The sequence below is a fragment of the Sparus aurata genome, chromosome 20 (assembly GCF_900880675.1).
Source record: "Sparus aurata chromosome 20, fSpaAur1.1, whole genome shotgun sequence".
NCBI lineage: Eukaryota > Metazoa > Chordata > Actinopteri > Spariformes > Sparidae > Sparus > Sparus aurata.
Window position 1 is genome coordinate 232,003 of NC_044206.1, and position 20,559 is coordinate 252,561.

Sequence of the window (20,559 nt, forward strand, 5' to 3'; positions counted from 1 at the left end):
CCTGGAATTCTGATCTGCCCTTGAAGGGCTTCCAGGAAACCCCCAGAGAGGATGAGGGTTTCCCTTGAGGGTTTCAGGGGTGGTTGACAGTGCTTAATGGGTGCATAGGAGACATCACCACTAACATCACTAGAATCAACAGTCTGGTCAGAATAGTAATTTGAAACCACGATGATCACATTGTCATTTGTTTCTTGTTCTGCTTTTTTCTCCTTCTTTTATTTCTTTTTTAGCTTGTTTGTAACAGAATGTCATTTCAAGGCAACCTCAGTGGTTCCTTGAGTTTAAATACAGGTTAAAATGTATACCACCGCTCACATCTTAGTCCTGTCTCATCTTGTCAGTGAAAACAAAATACACATTAGTCACAAGTTTTTTTAAAGATCTATTTTTGGCTCAAACTAACTTTTTCATAGTTTTTGCTAATAATCAACACTGATCCCATTCTATTAGGACACAGCGTCCTCTGTCCGCAGTGATCTGATCCTATGTTTCAATATAAAAATCACAACAATAAGCTTAATGTATATTGACAGTTAGAGAAATATCTAGGGTTCTGCCAGCGTCGTTTCATGTGGATGTGCCTTTTGCACTATGTCACTGTGTGTGTGTGTTCAGGTATGTGGCTTTCCCTTACTTTTATGCAAATTTGTTCACAGACTATTCATCGACCACTCATTTTTTGTGTCAAATTCACTTGTCAGTTGTTCCTTTCATCTCACAGCAGGATTTTGGCTGGAGTGGAACTCACCCACACCAAAAAAATTTACAGTATGTTTGGCAATAACAGTACTCATGCTTTTAAGCAAAATGCGTAAAATATCTACAACACACACAGAATATATTTTGGTCCATACCAAATATCTCATTAATATTGGTACTTAAACCAGCTCTGCAGCTGCTTGTTGGCATGGTGGTTGAGATTGTGCTAAAATAAAGAATACAACATATTTGAATTGAGAATGAAGTAGTCTAAACTTTGTCTAGATTTTTTTTCTTCTTTTTTCCCCAGGATTAGGGTTAGGGTTAACCCATGACCCTGATATTGTAAAGCGAGTGTATGTAGCTCTTCCCGGTCCAGGCAGGGTTTGTCTAAGTGCTCTTCCGTCACTCACAGAGCGGAGCTTGTTCTATTAGCACTACATATCGCCTGCTTCTTCTCCGGCCTTTGTGATATTCAGAGATTGCTATCACTCTGAGGGGTGAATAATGTCAGTGGGTGTTTTGTATTTGAATTGTACCAAATGTAGTCATGTCTTATCAGAGTGGGTGAAGAGAGGAGTGGTAAATCCTGCCTGTGTCTACCAGATAGAGTGAGAGAGAAAGGAAAAAGAAGGGAACACATGAATGCAGTCAATAGTTAGGCCTATTTAAGACATGAACCTGTATATGGAAATGTGATGCAAATTTTACATCCTACCTACCTATAATATTTAGTTACACTTCCAACATGGCACATGTCTGAATTAAATGTTATCACATTAAGACCAGTACAGCAAGAGGTTTTATGTACAGAGAGATTAAATACAAACTGTTCTTCTTTCCTGAGAGTAGTATAATAATCTTGTGGAATAAATATATTTTTGTCATGTAGTTTTAGCCAATTTTAGTGTTGGAAAAAATAATCCAACCTCTTTTCTCAGGCTTTCCTTCGAATCTTATGGCCTTTTTCACCAAATGCATTTACTAAATAGTCCCTCCCCACACTCTTTTGCCAACAGAAAACAGCCAAAACTTCTTACCAAACTCCAATCAAACTGTCTCCACTAGGCAGTAATGATAAACTATAAACCAACAATCTGTTAGTACGCTGCTTATTTTTGTGGCTGTGATACTGTTTCTTTACTGTGAAAACGGAGACTGAAGAATCTCGGTACAGCACGACAGTGCTAATCAAACATGAACTGAGTGCTGATGTGGGCAGAATGCCACAACAAAGATACTATATATAAACAAATAATGTGTGTGTGAAAGATGAGGATACGGAGAAGTGTCTCCATCTCCCCAAATCACTTTTTTCATCCATCCTTCTCTCCTCTTTCTTTTATTTCACCAGTGCATGATTCATCGTGTTAGATGTTAATATCCCTAAAGGTCAGAGGGAGTCATAAAAGAGGCTTTTTTCCTGCAACATTTTCCCCTGTCCCCGATGTTTTTCTAGATTTTGGCTTGCTGCACTGCAAATATCACCACAAGACCTGCCTCTAAACCAAATAATTCACCACCATTCTCGTGTTGATGCATTGTGAGGTGTGTCATTAGTGGGATTTTTGCCAGAAAAAGGAGTGCGGGACACTCTTGGGGGAAAGGCAACATACAAGTTCATTTTTAAAACACAATGATTTAAAAAATGAAACTTTGTTCCAGTCATTTGTGATATATTCACACACACAAAATGCAATCTTATTTTCTAAAATTGATGATGAATTGAGGAGTCTTGATGAGTGAAGCTCTGTAGTCTGGTGGTTCAGCAGCAGATACTTCTGTATCTATTGTCAGATGACAGCAGGATGGACAGACTGTGCTGGGTGGGTCTTGTCTATTAGTATCTTTGGGCTCTGTGCAGACATCAGCTGAATTCAGCACAGAGCAGACAGGCAGCCACACACCAAAACAACAACATTACATCCGGTTAATTTTCAAATTAAAAAACTCTGTGTTGACGCCAGCACAAAAATCTAAAAAAGAATCGACAAATACAAGCTCTTGCTCTAATCCTTAGGTTTGGAACACATTTCGTTGTTGTGCTTATGTAATTATCGCAGGAACTCCTGGGTCTCGTGACTCTAGCTGTCAGGCAGTGCTACGCCATGCCAGACTCAAAACTCAGCTGGTGGGGGTTGCCAGATGATGGATGGCTGAGCAAAACTGGACCGAAGCCGGAACCTAGTGGACAAGCAACCGGTTGGAATCGCGGAGTGAGTGAAGGGCAGTATATATGGCATCCTCGGTGGAGCTCTTTGCTTTGAAAGCTTACTGGTGGGGGTCCAGGCCGGCAGGGATGTTGTCTTGTTATGTACTGGAGAACCAGTTTCTCAAAGCACTTCACCATGATGGGGGTCGGAGCCACAGGGCGGTAGTCATAAAGAAAGCAGAGTAGACTTTACAGCTGAGTCTTTGTTGAGGAGATTGAGGTGAATATAAACTGTGTTCAGCTCATTCTGTGATGTGGCCTCACACATGATGGTGGTGATCCTGCTTTGGTAGTCTGTGACATTTTGAATCATCTGCTTTTTGGCTCTGGATAGAGTCCAGGCCTTCTGGTTGGGGAATGGTTTTACTGTCTTTGAGATCACCACATCATCAAAACCTTTGCTGATATATGATGTCACTGAAGATGTATACTGGATATGCGCGTGATATTTCTTGCTCTTGTCAGTATGTGGACATGCTGATGGAATTTAGGTAAAACAGTTCTTAGGGTTGTTTGATAAAAATCACCATCTACAATAAATATTTCATCAGGTTGTTTAGTCCTCTTGCTGCTGATGAGATCACACAATTCCTGCAGTGCATTTTTTAAATTTGTTTTGTAGACACAGGGCCCTCTTCCTCTCCTCTTACTGGAGTCCTGTATCCTGTGGGCTCTGAACAAGGTCCGCCCATCCATAGTTATAGCTTGCTCTGGGATGTTAGGAGTTAGCCACTTACGATGTGTGAAGATGTGCGCAAAGCAGCCTCTGATTTCCTATTCCTCAATGAGCCTGAGTTACACTTCATCCACTTAATTCTCCTGCGACCAGACATTAGCTACCCACATAGCAAAATTGGTCTGGCCCAGCTCTGGCCCACAAAAGGCACTTGCACTCGGCCGACATACCGCAAAGAATGACGGCCCCCCAGTGGCCCGGATATGGTTTGCCAGAGCTGGCTCACACATGGGCCAGCTCTGGGCCAACTGCAAACACACACAGTTGGTCCAGAACTGGCCCATGTGTGAGCCAGCTCTGGCAAACCAGATCCGGGCCACTGGGGGGCCGTCATTCTTTGCGGTATGTCACCCGAATGCAAGTACCTCAGCTGGCCCAGAGCTGGCCCATGTGTGAGCCAGCTCTGGCAAACCAGATCCGGGCCACTGGGGGGTTGTCATTCTTTGCGGTATGTCACCCGAATGCAAGTACCTCAGCTGGCCCAGAGCTGGCCCATGTGTGAGCCAGCTCTGGCTAACCAGATCTGGGCCACTGGGGGGGCGTCATTCTTTGCAGTATGTCAGCCAAGTGCAAGTGCCCCATGTAGACCAGAGCTGGGCCAGACATCAGCCTAATCCATGCTGCATCTGGCCCGGATTAAAAAACAACAGTGGTACAATTATACCAATGACTTTATTTTCACAGCTAATTGCCAAAATACATTTCCAATATTGAATAATCAATGCAAAGTGTTATCAGATAAGTGCAATATGCATCGGAACATTCAGTACTTTTTTCACAATTCAAAAAGCGGCGACATTTTAACACTGAAAAGTTGTATAGTTGACAGTATATGTATATGTATATGACTGCATTCATGGTAAACACACATCCTTCATAATAAAAGCACAGTATCAGAAATTATAGACTTCAAAATAAAATTCTGACATTTTTCCATTCACATGTACAACCCACTTGGGTCCTGACCCATCAGTTGAGAGCCACTGGCATAGACTGTTCAAAAACATACAATGCAGCGGAATGTTGCATAATACAGGGTTCGTACAAATTTTTCAAGGTCAAATTCAAGCACTTTTCAAGCACTTTTAAGGGTAATTTTTAAGATTTTCCAGCACCTTATTGCTAGTGTAAAATACGTATCTAAAGGAATATATATACTTATGATTTTTTTCTTCACTTTTTATCACAATTATGTACAATATATTATGCTTTAAACATCTAAAATTATACTTCATAACAGCAAAAACTTCAGAAATTAATTATCCAGTGTGATCCCAATTTTGTGAAAGACACAGAGTTATAATGTCAAGCACTTTCAAGCACTTAAACTAAAATCCAAGCACTTTTCAGACCTTGAAAACACAACATTGAAATTCAAGCACTTTCAAGGATTTCAAGCACCCGTACAAACCCTGATAATACCTTAACATATTCTTACAACATATCTGTCAGTAAACACAACATGTCAAGAGTCTACAGAACATTATTACGAATTTAACATTCATTGCCATATCTTCAGTTTAAAAACCAACACTGAACATTTTAGACAAAACAACTTGGCACAGACTTTCACACCATGCATAGGAACATCACGTCTCCATGTGTTCCACCAGCAGTAGCACCTTACAAAAGGTGAAGAGAGTTCAGATCAAAAGTCTAAAATGCATTACGCATGAGAGCTTCTCTCATTGTCCATCATTCTCATTTACTCACTTCCTCCGCTGTTCCCATCAGGTGCTTTCTGCAACCATTTTGTAATCCTGGTCTCGATTTCTTGGTCTGTGGCATCAGAAGTCAGACACACACATACAAACACACAAATTAATGAATATCACAGTACAGTTCACAAGTGACACATCTGATGACTAGCTCAATAAATATGATTGGCACTACATTCCAACAGCCATCAGTGTGTTTGGCCATAACATGCATCTCCCAGTTCCCCCCCCCCCCGGTGCATTGAATGGAAAACAAATTCATGGAACTATTTAACAGTTTTTTACTTTATTTAAATTTTGTGATGACGAATGCAATCACATTGCTGCAATTTAAGTTGTTAGAATACACATATAAAGCACTAGGGATGTTCCTGATTAAACGACTGGTCATGTAAATGTTTCAAACATCGCTTGTCGTCACCAGAAATAGTATAATCTAGTGTAAAAGGTGGTGGCGAGGTCCGGCAGTATCTCGACATAGAAAATGAAAATAAGGATGTAGCCTGTGTCAGAGTAAACTGGCATGGTATAAGTGCTCGACCGGAGCAATGCATAACCACATTCAGTACCCACATCACACACACATTCACATCAGCCTGCTTGCAGATCTTGCCAAACAAATTTCCACAACATCCCCCCCTCAGAGAAAAAAATAACAGCTGCACCCCCCCAAATAATTATTATTGCTATCATTACTGTTAATATTTTTGCTGTTGCTATATGTCATGTTCCATGCATTGTCAGACATTGGGATGGCATTTAGATCGGCAGCAGCAGCTTCTCCATCATCACTGAACACAACTGAACTCCGATTTTTTTTTAATTAGGAGCTGTTTGATAGATACCATTGATCCCACTGTTCAACAACCAAATGCTGATATAGTTGGCACTTAGTGGCACACATTAATGAACTGAACTATGTTAATGAAATGTGTCATCTTCTCTGACCGCTGACATGCTGTGTGGCTACCGTTAGCAGTGCTAGCAGCAGCCTGCTCTCCGTGCAGGATAACATCCACATCTGATGATTTTCCAACTTTTACTAAATCATTAATAATTACATGCTAAAATCATAACATTCCATCCATTTCTACATAGGCACTCTTTAAAAAAAAGGAAAAAAATAATTAAAATACCACTGAGCCATCAGCTATTCTGGATTGCACAACCTCATCTCAAACAGACTGGGCTTTGAAACAGTTTTCTTTACCTTGTAGGCTTTGATTAGCTCCTCTGTTTTTCACCAAGATAGAGAATGAGGCCTCTGATCACAGCCTCTCTACTGGACTCAATGCTGTTGTGCTATAAAAAAAGAAATGAGATCATGCTAAGTACAAACATCAGAATGCTAATATATAACTAACTATTCAACTGCAATAAGTACATGCCTCATTTACCATGTCACAGGTCTCATCAAGTTTCTTCCCAACAGCATAGAGGCTCAACAGCCTGGGCGTGTATTGGTCCAACTTCCCCAGTAATGTGAACTGTAGTGGCTTTAGTGTGATGATGATCCTCCATAACACCTCCTTGATCTGCAAAAGAGGTCAGAAGTGAGATGGAGAAACATCTTGAGATACAGAAAAAAAAGAATAACAGAGACACAGAGCAACAAAAACAGAACAGAGTCATGCATTTTATTCTGACAGCCTCATCAGGCTTACTTTTGCTACATTTCAGACTGGGCTGTCACAACATTTTTTTCAGTAAAAGACTAGAATCTCTTCCCCCAAAAATTACTTTTTGTCTGGTCCATAAACTAACTGAAATAATCTAACATGTGTCCACTTTCCCCACAACAATTGTTTTTACATACCTTCACCAGTGTGCTTGACACGATAAATCACCTAATAAGCACACAATGACATAGTAACTGACCACTAAAGAGATCGTCTATGCAGCACGCATCTCACGCTGCCCCCTGTACAGTGGGCTCTCTATTTGACAACTCTAAAGTCGGCGCGGTGTATCACCTGCAGCGTGGCTCGCTCTGCCATCTGCTGCGGTTGGCGGCTAACAAGCAGAGCTAACTTAACAGCCTAGATGTAGGCTACCTGCTAGTTAGCAGCCACCACTGCGACCAAAAACCGGCCACACAAACCCAAACACACACGGCCGACTTACAGCTAACACTCCTCGCTAACGGTGTTAGCTAACGGCTAACCCCTCACTAACAGCTAACACCGTTAGCGAGGGGTAGCCCCGTACACCGGGGTGTTAGCCGTTAGCGAGGGGTGTTCGCGGCACCCGGCGCCCCTCGCTAACGGCTAATGCCTCACTAACGGTGTTAGCCATTAACGGTTAGCTGTTAGTGAGGAGTTAGCAGTTACCGAGGGGCGCCGTGTGTCGCGAACACCCCTGGCTAACGGCTAACCCCCCCGGTGTTAGCCGCTAGAGAGGGATTCTGCACAGTGCCATAGATAGAAATGCATACTACTCTATCACTCTGGTTCTGCATGCAGCCAAAAACCGGCACCCGGCACTGTCTGATTAATGTAATGTGAAAGAAAAAACACATCCCTGCTTACTTAGTCACTTGCAAACGTCAGGTTCAAATTACATTTGAAGCAAGTATTTTAAAACTTGCTAACATTAGTTTCAAGTTACACATAGGCTAAGTCTTTTGAAGCCACTATTGTTAATTACAAATTACATCAAGAGCATCCAGTTATTTTACTTATTTCTACAACAATGTAAAACCTGAAAGACTGTAGTAATTAACCAACTATATCACTAACATTAACTAAATTCTTACCTTAACAGTTCAGTCTCCCATTTTTCGAATTCCTCCTTCTGTCTTTGCTCAGACGTTTGGCGCGATTACCCAGAATGCACCACAGGGGGCGCAGTCGGAGTAAATACAAAGTGTGGATCTGCATAAGATTTGTTGATCCGCTTACATACAGCTTGTTAGGGAAAACAATCAAATGACTTATGTTTTGAACAAATGTAGAATAATTCACAACTTGATATATTCATGTCCAGAGACAAACTTTGTTTTGTATTGTTATTATCACAGGCTTAATTATGTTACAATTATTTATTCTTAGATTGAGTTGTTTCAGTGTATAGAAACGCCTGTAGGAACCAATAAGACTTATGTGGGAACCATTAAGAGGAGACTCCTGTAGGAACCATTAGACTCCCGTAGGAACCGTTAGTTGGGACCGTTGAAGTCCTGTAGATTTGTGTAGGAGATATTAGAACCTCATTAGAAAAACAAACCAAACCATTAGGACAACATAGCCATTAGAAACCATTAGAAACCATCAGGAACCATTAGAAACCAATAGAATATGCCTAATGGTTTCTCTGACTTTTTTCAGCAGGGTACATATCTGGGCCACATACAACTAACCACAAATAGCCCACATTTGGCATGCCATTACATAAATGGTGCCATCATTGCCAGACCTGGCCCACATCTGGCTAACATACTATTTACCAGGTCAGAAATAGGACAAAAGTGCCGGCTTGATGCCAGATCTGGCCCAGACCTGTCTGTTACAAATCTGGGCCACATACACCTGACCACAATTGGGCCCACATTTGGCATGCCATTTCATAAACGGTGCCATCACTGCCAGACCTGGCCCAGACCTGTCTGTTACAGACCTGGGCCACATACACCTGACCACAATTGGCCCACATTTGGCATGCCATTTCATAAACGATGCCATCACTGCCAAACCTGGCCCAGACCTGTCTGTTACAGACCTGGGCCGCATACACCTGACCACAATTGGCCCACATTTGGCATGCCATTTCATAAACGGTGCCATCACTGCCAAACCTGGCCCAGACCTGTCTGTTACAGACCTGGGCCACATACACCTAACCACGATTGGCCCACAATTGGCATGCCATAACATACACGGTGCCATCACTGCCAGACCTGGCCCACATCTGGCTAGCATACTATTTGCCATGCCAGATGTAGGCCAGAGGTGCCGGCTTGATGCCAGATCTGGCCCGGACCCGCTTGCTATGTGGGTATAAGAAGGCTGGGTAGAGGAACAGTTTCATGTCCAATTTGGGTCAGCTAAGCTGATTCCGGCTCCCTTCCTTCTTTACTCGAGGCAATCGCATTGCTTTCAGCAACATTTTGTCCCACTGCTCTCAGAAAATAGTGAGGTGTTAGCCACTCTGCAGATTTTGCTGGTAGGGATTTTCTCGCAGTCTGCTGCACTCGATCCGAACCCCAAACTACCTTTTCCGATGTTAATGAGCACGTCTCTATTGTAGGCAAAGCATGCTTCAGTAGAAGGGGGCATAAAGGCAAAAAGGAGGAGGAGATGTTTGCTTATTTGTTGTCTTACTGAGAGTTAGACTTTTCAGTGGTATACAAAGAAAAAAACTTTAAATGAATTCAATTTAGCATAATTTCCATAATTTGACCATTGTGCTAACTTTGCACTTGCACCTCAATTCTGTGAATTCTAGGAAACAAGGAACGGACTGAGCTCAATACAACTTTCCAGATAAACATGATTTTTACTATTAATTAAATTTCAGCTTCCTTTTTTCTCTAAGGCCGACTAAAAGGGCTGCTGAACATGAATGTAGTTTCCCATTCCATTTTCTCATATATCCGTATGTCCTCTGCTGCACACTTACAGTGACTGTAAGGACATATTTAGGAGAATTAGTGAAATGGCCATCATGATTTACAGATTCAGTGAAAGCAAGGTTTTGCAGCTGGAGAAAATGAAAGTTAAAGACAATTTTATGAAAAGCACTTTTACAGAAAATAGGAAGCAAGGTGGATCAAAAGGTGAGACACATGAATGTTTCTGAAAATTACAGTTTACTCTAATTCTTATCAGAAGACATAGTCATATTCGGAGACGTCATGAAAAAGGTGTTTGCAGACCTATAAGAGTGTGTGTGAGACACACATACACACACATACAGAAAGAGACAGGTTAATTTGCACTACCTTTACCAATTTGAGTAAAAGTGTTAAATGAGGGAGAAACAGAGGGGACGAAATGAATCCCGACACAAATCATCTGCACCTACAAGCAGCACTCTTCCTCTTTTCCTTCCTCTGCTTCTCACACACTAAACACATGTGCACACACACACACACACATACACACACACACACACACACATTCAAACAGTCATTTTTTTCAGCTCCTAATTACATTTAGTGTTAAATCTTACAAAATGATGCAGTAATATGTTTTGACAGTCACTGGCTGAATTCATGGGCCAATTCATGGTCGCAAAATGCCTAATTATATGAATAAAAATATATCTCCTCCCATTATATGGCAGTATCTTTAAAAAAAAAGGCGAGGGCCTGACTTATTTAGGATGGAATTTCCTTTGAAGAAAGTCAGGTATTTAATAAAGGAAGATACATGTGAGACTTATGCTTTTAAAATTATTTTAAACCAGCAGGTGTTTCTGTACCAAACTAAACTAGGTCATACTTTATAGCAAAAACAGGAATGCACTGAATTTCACATTTACATACACAAATGCACACACACTCACACATTAGCACACACATGGAGATAAGTGAGTGATTGAGCTAAACAGGATCACAGGTAAATTACAAATATTGAAGTGATCAAAACCATAACAAGAAGACAGACAAAGACAGACAGTGAAGAGTTTTCCATCTGCTTTACTTCTGTACAAATCTTAATGAGCTTTACTGGGCCCTATACTCATGTACAGTAGGTGTCTGTGTGATTGCTCACAAATATAAGTTGTGACACTCAATCAGGGCTGTGTGTGCATGTGTGTGTGTATGTGTGTGGTGGCGAAGTTGGGCTGGGTTGGTTCCCTCCACTTCGAAGCAGACAGAGATAAAGCACTTCATCGGCATGCAGAGTGAAAATGGTGAGTGAGTGCAGAGGCAATGGGGGCGGGGGGTGGGGCAATCAATTATTCACTAGTGAAGACTTCTGTTATAACTAAAGTCCATACATCCTCTTGTCTAATTCATCATCCTTCGTTCACCTGCCTTCATGTTTGCAGTTTCTCTCTCTCTCTCTCTCTCTCTCTCTTGCACACACACACACACACACAAACTCAAATACAATATAAAAGGTACTATGATAAGAGTTGATCATTACTTATTCTGCAAATAAAGTGTGTCATAATGAAGCAAAATACAAACCAAAAAAAAAACCCACAAACTTCAACGAAAAGCTCCAAGACTGGGAAGCACCTCTATGTACATTTCTCAGTGAATGATAGAAATATAGTGTAATCAGAATCAAACATCACTGTGCAGAGCTCGAGAACTACATATGTGTATGGCTTTGCTTTGGCAGCTCCCCTGAAAGTCATTAAAAGACGTTGAGTCTTCATTAAAACTTTAAAAAGAGTCGAGTCAAAAGTGAAACAAGATGAGAGGTGTCTAAAGAGACAGCACAGTTCCAGCACTCCAGGACCTGCAGTTAGCTGTTTTGCATGTACGTGGATTACATTGTGATGACTGGTCCATTGAAACATTATGCAATTTACAGGCATGTGCAGTTTTAAATTATCTGCATCTTCTATTAATCCAAATAGGGACAAGGCTTGAGTTTACTGAGCCAGTCCGTTCAGCTCAAACATCATTCTGTGGAAAAATTGTGGAGAGATTATCCCTGATACATTGACTCTCCCCATCTCAAATACATTCACTGTTTAACACACAGGCACACACACACACACATACACACACACACACACACACACACACACACACACACACAAACACACAGTGTGAAGCCTCTCTGGTCGGTTTCCTCCTGTATAACTCCATCTCAGTTACATTTTTCAGCCCTTAAGTTCCCTGATGTGGAAAATGGACTTTACTTTTATGGTGTGACAAATTAAAAGTGGTGGTGGAGAGAAAAAAAAAGGTATGGGGGAGGTTGAGAGCATGTTTCCTTTCATGGCAATCATGACACACACACACACACACACACACACACACACACACACACACACACCTTAATGGCAAACTTATTAATAACACATTTTAATGAAAACAGTGCACAACTGATGTTGAATTCCTTTTGTACTCAATGTCAAATTACTTTTGAAAAAGCACAGCAATGATGCAATGATGTTTATGATGCTTATGGACCTAAGCACCTCGGTCCCCGGCATTGCTATCCTGCCATAAATTACATTAAAGCTAACTCTATTGCAATCATACGGAAACAAAAACAAAAAAATAAAACACATAATCAAAAATATATGTGGCAAATCGCACTAAAATAAATAAATCATGGGATTTCTCAAACTGAATAAATTCAGTTCAGACATGAACACAAAACTGCTCACTAGCTCAATCTTGCTATGACTTAAATTGATAAATAATACAAAAAATGTAATAAGTTTTCATGAAATAATAGGTATTACATCCACATTCTTCCAATGTATTATTAAGCTTGTAGCGCTGTGCACCCTGCTCACTGGCAGAACTAATGGAGGATGCAGGAGGGTGGAAGAATCGGCTAAGCTGAGCAGGGTTTCTCTGTGATCCAAACATTTCTAATAACTCCAGAGCATTGAGTAGTAAAAAAAAAAACAAAAAACAATTAAAATTCCACAACATGTTTTAATCTAATGAAATATTCTATTCCAATTTGTTGGTGTTTAGCCTTTCCAAAACAACATTTTCACTGCAGTCACAAAGCTGCGAGGCACACACCTGCATGGACGTGTAACAGCAATCTAACAACACAATGAGCTTCATCAATTTAAGAAAGCTGGTTTAATAAAGAAAATATAACTAACTAATTTAATAATCTGTTAAATCACTATATATGTTTTAGATCTTTGCAAGTGCAGTGGTTAAGTTAAAGATGAGAAATTATTTTATCAAAGTTCATAATTATTATATAAATATTACTTTAAGAGCTGATTGAAACAACCTAAAAGGAGTCTTTGTATGTCGGCTGTGGTTTAAACGTTTAAAGCATCCACTTTCTGATTTATTTTCCCAAATTGCATGCTGTGAATAACAATAAATATATTGCCATTTGCTTCAGCTCTGGTAGTTACAATGTTGCCATGTCAAAGAAGGAGTACAATTTTCTAATGATTAGTGAGGTATACTGTCAGCTTATGGAGCTGACTTAAGTGACACTACATGTAGAAAGTTGGGGATTTCTGTGATTTGATGTACTGGCCTAACGTTTAGTCTGATGCATTTGCAGGAATAACAGTTTAGGACGGACATCTGATACGCGACTGATATGTTTCAGAAAATACTGTCTGTTTGGACTGACCGTTACTGCCCATAAACACATACATTCATTTATTTAGGCTACACTCACCCACTCATATTCAGCCTGTGTGAAACCACTTTAATGGGCACACTGACTGGATTCAATAGGAAGAAGAGAAGAGAGAAGAACCACCTACACCTGTCTACACCATGAAAACCATTGTATTCAGAAGGAATCAATCAGTGCTTTTCAGTGTAATTCAATTCATTCACAAAAGGCCAGGGAGCAATTTTCAAATGGAAATGCCACTTGACTTCAAGTGGAGGGGAAAGAGGGAGGAGGATTGAACCTATTCATTGGAAGCTGCTGTTTGTTACGGTATCTCTCTTTCAGCCTAGTGTGGTTACACACTAGCCTCTTTGAACCGAGCCCAATGAGGCATCAGCAGCCACATCTATGTGGATCTGTGTGTGTGTGCTTTTGTACCTGCAGGATATCATTTAAAAGCCAATTCAGTTGTACAAAATGAAAATCCTTAATGCAGGCTCACAAATCCGTTGTTGGTTACGTATGTTTTAATTTATGTAGAACCAAGACTGGAAGCATAGATTTTTCCGCACATGTCAAAATAGAGTTGTGACAGCACAGTGCCAGATCATTTAACTATAACGCAACACATCTGTCTTTCTGTCTGTGTGTCTGCATGTTATTCACATATCTCCAGAACCCTTCATCCGATCTCCTTCACACTTTGCATGTTTGTTGCTGAGGACCCATGAAAGTGTTCATTGACTGCAGTTAACTATTACAATGTGGCAGATGTTAACGTACATTACAAACTCACACTTACTGGGATTCAACAAGCACAATCCGATAGCCTACAGGAACAGCACCAGCATAATAACTCACACCACTCACCATATTTAGATCATACAGTAAAATTAGGCAGTGCTGGTAAAATATGATTTAATATTTTGTAAATATATATTCTTGTTATACTGCATTTGTGGCTTCAAATGTTTTTGAATCATATTATAATTTACTGATTAGTTTTATGACCTGATGCCAACTTTGGTGTGATGTGAAAAACATCATATTTTTTCACACAGTCAGAGAGTAAGTAAAAGTGTGCATCCTGCTCATAGTTCAGTTGTTAATCCCAGCCTCTGCTTACAGCGCTGTCACAGGCCATTACAGTACACATTTTGGGACCCTGGGCCAGATTAGGATGTGGTGCCCCAAAATTGCAGCTTCTCCTATCTAACTACAATCCCATGTTGACACTTGGAATCATACTAGGACCCCATTGAGCCAGGACCCCTTTTCTCCAAAATGGTTATGAGTTTTTAAGCATTTAAAAGCCCTGAAAAACACGAGACTTTCAAAAAATAAATAAATACAATTCAAAACCAGTGGAAATGTATGTATTTTATGGGTTTCAGCCATTGGTGGAGTAAAATATAGCCCTAACTTTAAAAACGTCACACGTTTGTTAAGGCTCCTGCCCTCAACACATTTACATGCCAATATTTAGTAACAGTCAAGGCACCTCTAGTCAAAGCTTTGTGGGAGAGTGTCAACAAGAAAGCCATTGATAAATTAATAAATCTCAACTGGAGACTCCAAGGACAACTGGAAGAAGGTTCTTTGGTCTCCAAAAATGCCGCCATGTTTGGCAGACACCAAACACATCACCACTGAGCTACGACTTAGAAGATTTATTTTCCGGCAAGACAACAACCCAAAGACTTAAGCGAAAGCTACACAGAAATGGTTCAAAGACAACAAGGTGAATGTTCTGGAGTGGCTGAATCAAAGCCTATACTTCAATCCAATGGGGAATTGGTGTCTGACCAAAAGGGCTGTTCACATCAAGTCACTCTCCATCATGTCTTGCATCCTCTGTGACCTCGTGTCGAGAAAAAACCCATCGTCGCTCCTGAAGATAACTTTTTTCCTGAAGAAAATGGTGTTGTTTTAAGGAAATGTGTTTCAATGCACATTTATGGTAATAGGCAGGATGTACAGCCACTGCTTTTGTCCTTCGAGCACTTGTTAGTTAAGGTTAGCTAAACCAGGTTAATTGAATTGTGATGCAAAGGCTGTCTTCTTGCCTCTGAAAAGTGTGAAATTAGCCTAATATTTTTACAAATTATATTTTCCTGCCAGGTCCCTGATTCCTGAGAGAAATGGAAATACAATGAGGGCTGTTTTTCTGTTGTATGCACATGTCCATGTTTCTGAGTTGTGTGGGGCTACCGGGGCTTCAGCTCCAGCACTGCACCACACAGACAGACAGAGCTGGAAACAGGAGGAAGAGGGTGAAACTCCCTGGACACATTATAGATGCAATGACTGAATTACACGTTACTTTAAGTGTCATACTGTTAAACCTTTGGAGTAAAAACATGATATCAATTTATCAAAACTTGTATCCCACAAACAAAACATAACTTGACAGAGGAGGCGCCTGTAGCTGTGTCTCTCATGTGTACAATGTAAGGCTCATCACTGCATGTAACCAGTTTCAGCCCTATCAGACATCCCCTTCTTAATTCCAGGGCAGCTAAATGTGTCAGCATCATGTCTGATGAAATCTCAGATCTCTTTTCCCTGAAAGGCTGCGGAAAGGGCCACGGAAAAGGAACGATAGAGAAAATAAGTGCAAGCTGCATTCATTTATCTATTTTTTTTTTACATTTTACCATCCACCTCCCTCTAGCAGGGAATCTGTTCACACTACAGCTGTGTCCTTCAGACTAGAGCTATGAGAGGTAACTTTATCTTTAGTTTATTTGATGACTTTAGATTTCTCAAAATTTTCTGTATGCCATGTGGTACAATACCAGAGTACCTTATTTTCCAGACTATAAGTCACACTTTTTTTCATAGTTTGGCTGGTCCTGCGACTTATAGTCAGGTGCGACTTATATATCAAATATATATATAATTTAACATGTTTTTAAATGTTAATACGTACTGACTGACATGAACCAAGGAGTAAACTTTACCGTCTACAGCAGGGAGAGGGCGCTCTAGGCTTGTAACAACTATATGCTGAGATGTGGAATGAGATCGAGAGCTTGGTGAACTTGCTTGTTGGCTCCTGGCTTGTTATGTTAATTTAGCCTATTCAGCCTCCAGGTATGTTCTTTATGCTACTGTGTAGCTGAATAACTGTTAGTGTGTGACATTAACATACCGGACACCTATTAAGCCTGTTGTTCTGTGTGCTATTGTATAGTTGAATAACTATACAACGCACACTTGAACTGATATAGATGTTTTTAGGTGAGCCTTGTTTTAGGTGCTTAAAATTCGCTTTGCATCTGGATTCCATTCACTGCAGTACAAAGCTGAGTGTCTGGGCTGGAACAGCTCTCTGCTTCTCCAAACTGAGGCTGCGCTGATCGGCAATTACGGTAGGGAACAGATTGACTATAGATATGTACTTTATATGATCCCCCTTCAAAAAACATGAACTATCCCATTAATGTGTTACGTTAACATACTGGACACCGAAGCCTGTTGTTCTGTGCGCTATTGTGTAGTTGAATAACTTGCCTTTCCAGATTAAATGTTTGTTCTTCATCTTGGATTTTGTGAAATACATTTCTAAATTGAAGCTGCAAGCAGCGATGAACAAGCCCTCGCAGTCCACGCACATCGGGGCATGCTGCTGTCGATGCATGCTGTCGTCGGGCTTGTCCACGCAACACCCTCCATTTAAGTTCTTCCTATGATTTGGTGGGCTGCTCCTCCTGTCGGTATTGAAGAATGTCTGAAAAGGCTGAAAAGCTGAATGCTATATATTATTAGTGTTGGAATAAGCAATTCAATGTCCAACAAAACATTAGCAGAGGAAATGCATGCTAAAAAGCATGATAGCTTTACATATTGACTATTCACCACATAAATAATTCGACCATTAAACTCTATTAATAATAAGCATGGTCACAATCACAACAAATAGACTGAGTTACAATATTGGTAATACAAACGCAATATTCATCATTAAGTCCTCACGATCCAAATGTAGCTGCAGTGCTAGCAAATGGCAGCTAACCACTACTGAGACACAGGCTACTGAGCTAACTCAAACTCACACAACATATTTCCATTTAAATATCACAAACTGCAATAGTGATCAAATTATCCATAACTACGAGCAGAAACCACTTACATTTCCTCAAGAATGCACACATCATTAATGAAACACACAGAAAGTCCATGCAGCTTCACATGGTCTGCTCACTGACTGGTCTGCTGCATTTCAGTGTGACTGAGCATGTCCTGACTTGTTCACTGCTAGTTGTCTTTGCACCAGTAGAGGGTGCTGTTGGACCTTGACCTGTAGAGCTTTCTTACAGTTTCTGTGTCTGCACACATGCTGGAGCAGTAGCATAGCCAAAGTTGAAAATGTCCTCATAAGAATGAATGGGAAAACACCTCCCAAACTCCTGCAATTTTTGAAGAAAATGTAATGGTTATTGCCAAAATAAATATTTCTGTAGAGTGAAAAATGAGGGCGACAGAGTGCGAGACGAAACAGGTACCATCTGCTCTCCGCCAGAAATTTAGGCTCAAAATTAACATTGTGGCTTATGGGGGAGTTGTTGGAGTGCTTGTCGCTCTGGGGATTTAACATCTGAAATAAGACTATCAGCTGAAAGCCAACAAGATTTCCTACATTTCTATGCATATATTGTCTATGTGAAGTAAAAGATGTGGGATCCAAATCAAGCTGAAGAGAATTTTTTCTCCAGATTTCTAGCTGCTTTCCACTCTAGCGATAATGTCACACACTCTAGCTCACGCAATACACACCCATTATAAAATCAGAAGATGGCCTAAAAATCCTTAAAACTAAAACTGTGATGATTTAAAAACCGTAAAAGATTTTTTAAAAATGAATACATGCCCAATAGTTCAAGGTCTTCTGACTCTTTAAAAGGTGAAATGGTGTCTCTAGCTCATAGTATGAAGCACAAGAAGAGGTTGAAAGTCGATGAGTTTTGAAGAGGATTTGAAGATTTTCCCATTTACTAGGGATACGGCTTTAGTGTCAAGTAAAGCCCTATTCACACGGGACTAGTATTACCTAGTATTACCGATGCGAATTGGCATCTCTGTGATTTACATATTAGTGCCATGTGAATCGGCATCTCTGTGATTTACATAGGTTACGCAGAGCCTTGACATCATATCCGGGGGATAATGTCATCAAATTCGAGTTAAAACACAGACTTGGCTTATCCTGTGCGAATGCGCCGAACGAAACACAGATGTGGTGGGGTAATTTCTAAATCACATGAGGTCCCCAGGTAATACTAGTCCTGTGCGAATAGGGTTAACACTGATGAAAGACTCGACTTGACTTTGACTTGGCATTCATAACTTGAGACTTGACTTAGACTTGACACAGATGACTCGAAAGTCTTGGCTTGTCCTTCTTTCTTTCTTTTTTTTGCGCATATTGAGTGGTGGGTGGCCAGAGTGGCACTGTGGCAGACAGGATCAGAGGAGGAGAGGCAGCATGGAGGGAGCTCCGAAAATCATCAAATTTGGATTCAAAGATTATTGGCTGTGTTTCTTTAGCTAACTTTAGCTAACACTATGATGTTTTAGGTGCTATTTAACTATGTTAAGCTCGGCTTCAAAGTGATTGCATTATGAGAACACATATCGTTAATGTAAAAGATGGAGGGGGCAGGCTGAATATTGGCACATTACTGACATTACGTTAGCTAAGCTAACAGAGCTTAGCTGTGTGCTCATGGCTAAACGCAGGGTTTTCCCTGGCCATGTAAGGCAAAGGCGGGCTGCCTGGGTGATTTTGGCCACCGTCGTGGTTAAATCGTGTATGTGTTTCAGATATAACTTCTTGTGACTTGCTTCACCTTAGCCAAGACTTGACTTGCCTTGCTTGAGTAATAGCAATGACATGACTTGACTTGCTTGAATTTCAACTTGGGATTTGCTTGAGACTTGAAGGTTAAGACTTGAGATTGCTTACTCCCACCTCTGCTATTAAATATGAGTCATTTTACTGTGGTAAACAATTATAATGAGCAGTTGTCAAAAGAGTGTGTGATTTCAGTAACGTTGTATGTAGATGAATTATGAACCCTGTAACCCCGTCAGCACCACATATATATTTAGCTGCCCTTATCCATACTGACCAGGTGAAATGCTATGGTTACAACAGCGTATTGAAGCCCTTATGTGATGATCTTGTTACATTGGCATGACGGGGTATTATTGCCAATTGTGAAAAACTCTAAAAGGCTTTGTACATTGTGTGGTATATTAGGGGCCAAAGTATTGCAGGTTTTGTTGAAAAATGTTCAGGTAAATACTTTTGCACATTTGTACAGGGGACAGTATAGATATTTAAACAAAAGAAGTCCAGTCAGGAGCATTTTGTGTAAGAAAAAAGGACATTCATACTTCTCATCTGAAAGCAATTGAGAAATATTCATAACTTGATCGTGGTGTTAAAACAAAATGTGTGCTGTCAGAAAATCTGACATTTATCTGCCAGTATATGAGCCATTTTGAATGAGGCAATAAAAACGTTTCCATTAAATTGGACTGATAAGACAAACTATCTGCATCCTGTGCCTCTTACCAGCACTGCAAAGAAAACAGCTGGAGGAAAGACACATGAGGATTGGAGCCTGTTGAGGTTTCTTCTTCTCTTGATTGGAGTCCCTTCAAAAGCACTCTAACAAAATATGTCAGGTTTTATCTTCTAGCAAACTTATCTTATGTTAAGTTGAAAAGAGACAAAAAGGTTAATATAATATATATAAAAAAAATATGTTTAAATTGAATAAGAAGTTAAACTTGATTAAAGTTAATATAACAAAATTAGAGTGAGATATTTAGTAAAGTATAAACATTATTTTGATGTTATAGTAAATATAAGGTTATCCGAAAAGGGAAAAAAAAAGATAATTGTAATAGAGTCGGAAAATGGTTTATGGTATTTATGTCAAATTA

The 20,559-nt window shown here is 40.2% G+C and overlaps 1 protein-coding gene across 13 annotated transcripts in view; it reads right to left on the minus strand.

The window, feature by feature from the left end:
* LOC115570877 (RNA binding protein fox-1 homolog 3-like) overlaps window positions 1-20,559 on the minus strand; it is a 1,044,539-nt gene that overhangs the window by 188,162 nt on the left and 835,818 nt on the right. For 2 of the 13 annotated variants that reach the window (XM_030399653.1, XM_030399655.1), the window contains one exon: window positions 5,364-5,429. The exons of 9 other annotated variants lie outside the window; for them this stretch is intronic. In XM_030399653.1, the coding sequence (XP_030255513.1) occupies window positions 5,364-5,429 (66 nt within the window). Of the gene's footprint in view, window positions 1-5,363; window positions 5,430-6,578; window positions 6,671-6,765; window positions 7,580-8,123; window positions 8,755-20,559 lie in introns of those variants that run through there. 2 more of the 13 variants (XM_030399658.1, XM_030399657.1) reach the window with 2 other exon arrangements.